The sequence below is a fragment of the Electrophorus electricus genome, chromosome 2 (genome assembly GCF_013358815.1).
Source record: "Electrophorus electricus isolate fEleEle1 chromosome 2, fEleEle1.pri, whole genome shotgun sequence".
NCBI classification, from domain to species: domain Eukaryota; kingdom Metazoa; phylum Chordata; class Actinopteri; order Gymnotiformes; family Gymnotidae; genus Electrophorus; species Electrophorus electricus.
Window position 1 is genome coordinate 29,428,617 of NC_049536.1, and position 10,281 is coordinate 29,438,897.

At 39.9% G+C, this 10,281-nt stretch overlaps 1 protein-coding gene across 1 annotated transcript; it reads right to left on the bottom strand.

The window, feature by feature from the left end:
* Positions 1 to 1,799: 1,799 nt before the first annotated feature.
* Positions 1,800 to 6,815, bottom strand: LOC113574648 (leucine-rich repeat-containing protein 3-like). Its single transcript, XM_027005718.2, has 2 exons — positions 6,703 to 6,815; positions 1,800 to 4,742 (listed from the first exon to the last, which is right to left on the bottom strand). Exon 2 carries the CDS (start codon positions 4,649 to 4,651, stop codon positions 3,854 to 3,856), a length of 798 nt encoding a protein of 265 aa, XP_026861519.1. The 5' UTR covers positions 4,652 to 4,742; positions 6,703 to 6,815; the 3' UTR covers positions 1,800 to 3,853.
* Between the last annotated feature and the right edge of the window lie 3,466 nt (positions 6,816 to 10,281).

The window sequence follows — 10,281 nt, forward strand, 5'->3', positions numbered from 1 at the left end:
TTGTTATGTTAGTTGTTTCCTTTCTGTTCCTTTTTGATAACAATGAACTTCTGACCAATAAAAAAAACTTTAACACATTCATGCATAAATTCATTTAACTTATTATCTGACAACAGGAATTGTTCCAAAAACAACTGGAAAATGAATATTAAGTAGAAAAAACAATCCAGAGCCAGGCATAATAATGATTTTTTGAACTAGATCCAAAGGAAGAAATCTGAAATCAGTTTAAAATTGATTTTAAAATGATAAAATTTGATTGTTTATGGTTTTTGCTTTTTTGTAAAAAATCCAATAACATTTTTTATCATTCATCACTATGAGGGTTTTGCTTGAGGGTAGAAATTTACTTGCATTTTGACAGCCAGCTAAAACCAGTTTACATGCCAAAACAACTGGAAAATGAATATTAAGTAGAAAAAACAATCCAGAGCCAGGCATAATAATGATTTATTGAACTAGATCCAAAGGAAGAAATCTGAAATTAGTTTAAAATTGTTGAAATATCATGTACCAAACCAAGCTACTTTAGCCACACACCAATTTCTCACACCTACATGGGAAATTTGAACACAAAGAAGCAGGTAAGCAATCTACACCTCAACATACTGGCGATTACAATTCAGCAAGAGAGTAGAAGCTCACTCACCACAGACACAGGAAGGTGGAACAGGCCCCAGTCAGGTTAGCAATCTTCAGCAGGATATCGAAAACGAGCTCCTGGAAAAGGTTTCTCTTGAACCCAAAGTCCAGGATGAAATTAACCTGAAGTCAATCAAAGTCCACTAGTGCCAGTCAAAAGAAGGAAAAAAGAATGCTAAAGATAAGAAAAAAGAGAAAAGAAGCATGAAAGCGTAAGAAACCATTTGAGGAATGGTAGCAACAAATGCGCACTGTATATGCTCAAACCAGTGAAGCTATTTGATTGTTTATGGTTTTTGCTTTTTTGTACCATCATGCAACCCCCTCCCCTTGGTAATTAATGATAAAACACGATGGTTGATAAAATATTTATCAAATCAACACTATTGCAATCAAATAACCATTGATTTTATCAAATCAATTAACTCAGATGTTCAATTCACCAGGATTTATAATTGACTCTAATTTTAATATGGGAATTTTTTATGCACCTCATTGTTATCATTTATATCCACCCCTCATAACAAATATGGGAGTTACATGCCCACTCTGGCCAGCTGCCACTGCTATACCAAGAAGAATTTGTAGAGAACTTGGTAGTTTCTCTGAAATAAAATGAAATGTAATTGTATTTCAATTTGCTAAGTAGAATAAATTAATTATTGCCCATGGAGATGAGTGTTCCTCTCCTGATGCTTATCATTTATCTAGGCTTCTGCATATAAGAACTCCCTGCCAGAGATATTAGTTACCATGCAGCTCACTTTTGCTAACAACTCGTAAAAAAAAGCAATATTATTAGTAAACAGTCTACCTCATCGTTCGAAAATGAATGATGTAATACTAAAACACTCTAACTTAACTCTGCTGTATACTGTAGATCTTAATGCTTTGTGTTCTTGGGTGGGAATGAAAGGTGGATCCAAAGATAAGGAAAATCTTCCCAGTGTTGTTGGTTCACCTACTTAACTGCTAGAGGTGGTGTTTCTGGAATCTTGACTAATGCACTTTTAAAAAAGAAAATGCTAAACAGTCTTGCTTGTTATTATTTGTAATTGTTTATTGACTTCTCTTTTGAGAGGAAGAGGAAACCATTAACAGAAATTAAAAGAAAAATGGTTAATCTAAACTTAAAAATAAACATAGTGATGGACAGTACATACATACAGTACCTGCAAAAAACCCTTAAAGGATTTATATAATGTATATAATTTTATATAGTTTATGTAATTTTTATGCAGTTTTGCTTGCTACTCAACATATTTGAAAAATCTGACAAGGACAAGACCAACATCCAGGCGGTGACATAGTGGATATGAATAATTACCTTATATAACAGGTAAATTGGCAATTAATTACAATAATTAAGCCTGTCTTGGCAGGTCCACAACTGTGTAACATGGGTGAAAAGTGAGAACATCTGTGAAACTGAAGACAAGTATTTAGCAAAATTTCAGTCTTGGTTTGGCCTACATAATCAGTTTTTTTTTTGTGGGATAAAAAGCATCCTCAAGCATTCCCAGTTCCACCTGAACTGTACTGCAACAGCAATACAGATTTATCACTGGAATTAATCTGCTATGAATCTTTTAAGAGCCATAGAGCTTAAAGTGGTCACAGAACAGGCCTCTGAGTCAGGAGGGCAACTGTATCACATTCCCAGAGGAGTACTCCTCTGTGGAATCTTTAGTGAGTGCTCAGAAAACACTTCTTTGAAGTATACAGCAATACACTTTCCAGATTAAAAATTATTTTTATGATGCCAACTTTCTCAGGTGCTGACAGAAAGCTTGATCCTGAAGATATTTATTGACATGTCTGTTTTGAGTACAGAAGCTATGAAAAATATATGGATTAATTTATTTTGATGGATTGAACTGGCTTCCATATAAAAAGAAATATTACAAGCACTAGTAGTAGTATAGTATTGAGTAGTATTGAACATTGAGCAAATTGAATGTAGTACTTTCAAATTGAATTAATTAAAATGTCTGCTTAGTCCAAAGGAGGACTGTACAGCTGCACTGTACTACTTTTGCATGCATTTTGCTGGGAAACCAAAATGATACGCAATTATAAATTTCTACTAAATTCTATGTATGTGAAAATAATGCCAAAAAGCCATTAGACACCACTAGCAAAGAAATGCCCCTGAAAGTGAATCACAGAAGGACTGCCAGACATAGTGCTGACTTAGTGTGTCAGCAAATCCTAGGGGCCTGATTGGTGCAACAACATAGGCAGGCACTGTGTCCTTCACTATCCTTTAGTACCTAATGCAAATATGATATACAGAATTTAGAGGACAAGTCAGCACAACACGAAGAGCAGGTGAATACATGTACATTAACTGAGGAAACTCATAACTAGCATTGCCCTTTCAGGTTAAACAATGCATATGACATGCTTTATATGCAGATTGTGAAATAACACTTAACTTCTACGTAGCTGAGCTCAATCCATGTAAAGTTGGAACTTTACAGCATAGTAACACTGAGACAATCAAACATAAGGACAATGACATCTCATTGAAACCATTCTATAGGGCCATGAATACAAACCATACTAACAGTTTACAGTACATTGAGTATTAAAGGTCTCATGGCAGAAGGACTGAGTATGACCAAGCCCAAAGCACAGTGTTTAGGTATTGTTGTACCATCATGTAGGCACTTGAGCAGATTCAGCTAAAAATAAATAAATAACCAGGCAGGGTTTAGATGAACAGAATTTGGCAGTGACAGTTCTCTTTATAGCTACAATAAATCCTCCTGAGTCTCTTGTGCTGCGCTATAACAAAGACAAAGCAAATAAGTCTGTCTACACAGTCCAGTTCTGTCCCAGTAACATTGCTTCATTAGCACATACATGGACAAATAAAAGTATAAAATAAGAGAAATTAGGCATATACTGAGAGGATGAATGTAGCTCTGCAGGCCTTTTAAAACTGTAGAAACACATAAAAACATGACCACAATGACATCATCATCTACAGGATGTATAAATAAGACAATTGAATGCATCTGCAAAATTCTATGCAGGGAGAAATTACCAACAGGACATTTCAGACTTACGCTTCTAATGGCTATTTTCAGTGGTTTTAAAAATACATGTCATCATAAAAGTTGCTTTAAGGCTTGCTGTTTTTGTACCATCAGCACTGTGTGTCAAATACATTCATACATCCAGACTCCTGACTGTCATTCAGGTGCTACAGAACAGTGCTGATTGTGTCAAAGTCTTTGCTAATTTGGGAACTGCTTGGCAGAGACTTGAGATACTCCAGATGCCTGCGGGCATCCTCCTGGTTGTGTCGCACATAGTAGATGACATAGGCAATGACCATGGTGAACCATCCAAACATGGTAACAAACATGGCCACATCTGTTGTCTTGTGGTGGAAATTGCAGAAGTTGATGCCGGAGTCAAGCACCTGGATGACCGGCCGGCCAGCATATTCCTCCTGGATGGCTGTGCGGCAGCTGATCTCGCTGGCCGTCTCTGGGTCGAGCCGGAGCTCGCGCAGCACCTCCTGCAGCGTGCACTCGCAGTGCCATGGGTTGTTGGCCAGGCCAATGGTGGCACGGAGCCGGGCGAACGCCTCCTTCGGGACGCTGCGCAGACGGTTGTGGGATAGGTCGAGCGTGCGCAAGCTCTCCGACACCCCCTGGAAGGCACCAGCATCTACTTTTTCAATAGTGTTCCGTGACAGGTCCAGCTCCTGCAGGCGAGGAAGGCCCCTGAAAGCCTGGCTGGGGATTGTGGTGATGTAATTGGAGGAGAGCAGCAGGGACACTGTGTTGTGAGGCAGGTCGGTGGGGATGGTTTCCAGGTTGCGGGAAGCACACTGCACCACCAGACCACCCCTCTCTGTGCAAAGGCAGCTCTTTGGACATGCAGATGCTATGCTGCTCAGAAAAAGTGCTGCGAAATTAAATCCTAATACAAGGGAATACACCAAGAAGTAAAAATGTTTCCTAGACATGCAGTTCCCCTCAGGGGAAGTCATGGTTTCCACCACACTAGAACTCAAGGGCTGTCATTTATCCATGTGATGCAGGAACAACATTCAAATAACCTCCAAAACATCCCTGTAGTGCCTGTAAAGAAACACATGTTCAGTGATGCATACACTGTACCAGTTTTCCACAAGTGACCTGCTAAAGCTTCAGAAGGGCACTTTCAGAGAGGCAGCTAATAGCCAGAGAGGTGCACATTTAAGAGCCAAGTTAGAAGTACAGTATGAAAGCAGGAGGAGGGTAAAGCAGAATCACATGTAAATCCAGAAAACTGAAAGAAACCCCTCCTGGAAAATGAAAGAGAAACACAAATTACGCAGACACACACACATACATGCAAGTTACCAGCGAAGCCCCAGAAGGTCAGACAGTATGTTTCATGATGTAATAACACATTTAACTTTTAATGTTGGATGTTCTTTAGGACAGTAGCACAAACACAGTTTAGGACAGTTTCACTGTTTCACTTTTTTTACTTAATTAACAATGCATTAGCAAATAAAATAATTAAAGGTCTATTCACCAGAGGAGGGATAGAGAATCGGCAAGCACAAAGTGCACAGTTCAAAGTTCAGTGATATCATGTAATCACTTGGGCAGACAGTTTAAATAAGCAGAAATAAACCAACACACACACACACACACACACACACACACACACACACACACACACACACACACACACACACACACAATGCAGAAGTTACATACCCAAGTAGTATGGAAAAGAACAACATTCTGCCAGTATTTATTTTACAATGTAGCCTAATTAATTTACATTTAGTGAGTCATGGAAATAGTTTTTCCCCTTACAAAATATAGCCCCATTTCTTTATATGTATGCTTTAGCCTAGTCACTACCTCAGTCAGTGACGCTGCAAACCCATCACATTGCATTAGACTAGATTTAGTCATGGCAATCGACTAAAAGTCATTTCAACATAATTATTCATCATTAATAAAATGTTTTATGATAGGACTAAGTAGATTCTTAAGTTAGTAGAACAAACCGAAAGAAGCTGGCTTCTCACTGAATAACAGCTGATCTGATTGCGTCTCCTCCTTGTGGGAAACGCGGTTCACACAAATAATGTGTAACTAACTTACTGTGGCAGTACTTCAAGGTATAATTTTATGTAATGAAGTAGAAAGTGAATAGCTTTAACATTTCGATTTGTTTTTCAAAGATCTTATTAACCAAAGTTTCCTTTTAAACAGCACACAAAATAAAACATTAACGGATCACTGCAAGCATGTCTAATGGGATGACAGGAAGAACTGTATATTTAATTAAATCTTTAGCTGAAACCTTTATTACCTGAAATTGCAGTTCAAAATGCGATAACCCACAAATACAATTACACAAACGAAAACGGTAACATTAAGAGAAAACGAAACAGGAGACGTTATAGCAGACTATATCTGGCAGTACATTTCAGTGTATTTGCTATGAGAGTGGTGAGCAGTTTCCCCGTAGCGTCGTGTCCGTTATTTAACATCTGAGGAATGTTGTGAAGTTTTTACTTAGGCATGTAAAACAGGGCTCCGGAAGATCATAGAGAGCCGCTAGCAAACGGAATGACATGGCTATCTAGACTGGACACTGATGGCTAGGGTACGCTTTTGTCAAATATACATTCGACAAGACAAATAAGCTATCTGATAAAAACAACCATCTCTACTTAATTCTATCCATCTAGATGGAATTATTAGTGATTTAATAATACTTCGCCGCAGATTCATTATTCACGCGTGCCCAAGAAGCAGACACAGGAGTTAAGTTTTTCTTGCATTTTTTTTTTACAGTCATGAAACGGAGTAGTTTTCCAATTATCATCCAAACCGTTTTCACTTCTGAAACTTAATCAACCAATTACAACTACCATATTTTTAACTTCAAATATGTCAAAGTCACAGAGACACATTGCCACGGACATTACGTAAAGATGCGCAACACAAGAGAAAGCATGGCATGAGTACACATCAGTTTTAAACATTTTATGCGGCGTTTTAGTACAGAAACAGGTATACGTTACCGTACCGAGGATTTTTCGGTTACGTGCGCGAAATGCTAAGAGCATTCGCTACACTTGTTGCTACATCTTTCATCTCTAAAAACATTTTCGAATGTTCGGATGGGCCAACTATGCTGTGTTGGACACGAGCTCTGGGCTGACTGGGTCCGAGTCTGCCTCGCAGTGGACAATGTCACGTCCGCTTCACCAGTATCTGCCAAGGCAGTTTGCAATGCTGCGCACCAGGCTAATGCGCATTTCAAAACAAGCGAGGAGGGTTGACAAAAATGTTGGCGACTACGACTGTGTGGGTTTACTGATTATTATAGAGCAATGTTTTGATGTAGAAAGTTGTCAAGTCATTTGCAAAGGTTATGTAGGGGACTTTAGACCTTGGAACTTACTATTCTCTATAAACTATATTACGGCTACAGCCTAACAATAGGAAAACCAAGGAATGAACTATGCAGCTTATGTAATGATTTGGTGTCTGCAACAGCTGACTGGAGACGCTGAGGTTTGTGTTCAGCAGGGCATCGCGCAATATTCAGACAAAGCAGCGGAAGTAGAGTATATATTATAGAGTAGCCTACACTGGGTCATCTTCGTGGGTGTTTGAGATACCACATTAGTTATGGTAATAGTGCATTGTCTTTAGTGTTCCACTGATTTGGTCCTTGATCCAGCGTTGAATAGCACGTAAAGTGTATGAACTAAAGTTAATATTTAAAATAACATTAAAACTGTCACAAATTTAGATGAGTAATATTTTGGTAAATTAAATGTCCAACTGAGTTTGTGTGCTTAAGTTTTTAAATCATCCATATGTGTTTAAAGATTATTTAAAAAGATTTTGTTTAAATAATTTGTGTGCATTTATGCACTCTTTCTTGACAGCATTTTCTCATGCCATCAAAGGAGCAAATTAGGTGGACAGATGACTGCGTGATAACTATGTGGCTCTCTCAGAAATGTGTTGATAAGTAGTAGGTTTTCTTAAGTGCTTTAAACAGGGCAGTGGTAGCTTAGTGGTTAAGGTACTTCACTTGATATCAGAAGTTTACTGGTTCAAGTCCTACCACTACCAAATTGCTACTGTTGGGCCCCTGAGCAAGGCCCTTAACCCTCAATTGCTCAAGTTGTACTCAATCATAATTGTAAGCTGCTTTGGATAAAAACATCAGCTAAATGCCACGTAAGCATGCTCTAGAACCCAACACCATAACCATACAACTGTAAACAGTATATGCAGTCTCTCTGTTTAGAGAGAGTCTAATGTATCTGTACAATTTGTCTCTTTCTGATGTATAACCCACAACAACAAAAATGTATTCTCTTAAAGCGTGAAAGAACCAGATGAATGATTCCACATGATTGATGTTACTGAAAGCAATGGATGAGTATAGAAGCAATGGACTATTAAGATGTTATCCTAATATACATGATGGTGGAAGACAATAAAATATTCATCAACATTGAACATGCGAAAGCTTAATTTCATATCGGCTCTATTTCACGTGATTTTCTACATCATTTGTAAATAGCTGTAACGGCCCGAGTGCCACAGGGCAAGTAACAGGAAGTTCAGACTCCCTCGACACTGATGGACATTTGTGAAGCACGGAAGACAAGGGCACTCAAATGGAGAAAACATCGTGAGCACTAACACTAACGAGAAACGTTCCACATTCAACGACTGACCAAAGAGCACACACTAACGTCAGTTTAAATACATATAAACTATACCTACTAAACCATCTGCATGTGTGCGCAGACACCAGAGATGTGGCTACAAACAAGAACAACTACAATGAATTCCCACGGCCTGCTGCAGCTGAACCACGTGACTAATGAAAAGAGGAGCAGTGACAGAACCCCCTAGGGGCGTGGCTCCCTACGTGTCAATCTCGGGACTGCGAACCCCAAGCCACCATGTGTATATACACACACACACACACACACACACACACACACACGGCAAAGCCTTGTGCCCACCCAACCTAAGGCGGGCTAGGAACTGCCAACAAGGGAGACCTCTCAGTATGAGGGAGAAAGGCACAGTCCATGCCTCGCTCCAGTAAGCTCAATGTGATGATGCGCCTATAGACACACAAAAGGCGTTGTAATGCAGCGCCCAGTGAAAGCACAGGTGCTGGAGACGTGTCCTTGGCCCTACTGCACACTACAGAGGTGCAAGCCCACCCCGGTTCCGAATGTGCTACTATCCCTTAACGGTCCTCCTTTTGCCAGCCGCCCTAGGAGCGCCCCAGGGGCAGTCCACCTCCTGGGCTTTGGGCGGACCCATTCAGTATTCCTGGCATGTCCACAGAAGCGGAAGAAATTGGGATTTTTCCTCACTAGCCAGGGACCTAGCCGGCTCCACCAAACTGCTTTCACCGTGGTCCCTGTGGATCCCCTCGGCTCTCTGAGGTCCTGGCTCGGTAGCCCTAAGTTCCCCCCAAGAAATTTCAGGGGGTGTTTTCCTCCTCCTCCGGTGTGGCTGCAAACATTGGTCGTGGTCCTCTCCCCAATATCCAGGGATCCAGGTGACAGCTTGGGATGTCCATAAGCACATCCCTGTAGGAAGTCCATTTTCTGCCGTAGATGGAGTTGGTGTCCTGTGGTGGTCGGTTATTCTGTAACAGCCCGAGTGCCGCAGGGCAATGAGCAGGATGTACAGACTCCTCCAACAGAGACAGACATTTATTGAAAAACACAGAAGACAAAGGTACTCACATATACATTTAACATTAATGATGTGAACATTAACAAAGGCATCGTGCAACAAAGCACACTCCCACAGTGGTTTAAGTACACACAGACATTACCAGACTAAACCATGTGCAGGTGTGTGCTAAATACAAACAAGATGATTTTTCTCCTGAAAAAAAAATATTACAGGACACAATCTAATAATGTATCTGTGGGTTGTAATGAATTTGGCCTAGGTGGAAAAAATTACAGGGTAACTGCACACCCCATTTTAGATACAGGTTTGAACCATTTGCCTTTGTTGGTTTTTGAGTTCATATTTTCACAATAAACTTGCTTTATTTGATAAATGTAATCACAAAGTAACTGTGCCTTTGATGCTTTCTATGCACTGTCAAGTTTGTTTATCAGCTGGCTGGCACTCAGCTGTTGAGCCTTCCTAATGCAAAAGTGCTGCATCGCATCATTAAGCAGATGAGTGGCTACTTATTGTCAGAGAACGCTCGTCTCTCACCAGTCACGTGGTTTGGCCCATCACGTGTACTGGGAGGATCTTTGTTTGTGGCCACGCCTACACACACTTGCACCTCTTGTCTATGTGTATTTAAACCCGTGTCAGTGTGTGCAGTGTTGTTGGTCATTGTCGATGTAGTGTGTTAATTGTAGCTCTATGTATCAGTCTAAGTTTCTTTAAGATGGTGTTAAATGTTAAAAGTGTTTAGTGTGTTTGTGTTCATTGTTTATGTTTATACGTGAGTGCCACTTTAGTCCTCTTTGTTTTATGTAAAGAGTCTGTGCATCCTTCGGCACTCGGGCTACATTTACATTTATGGCATTTAGCAGACGCTATTATCCAGAGAGACTTACAAAAGTGCTTTGTCATTTACTTATAG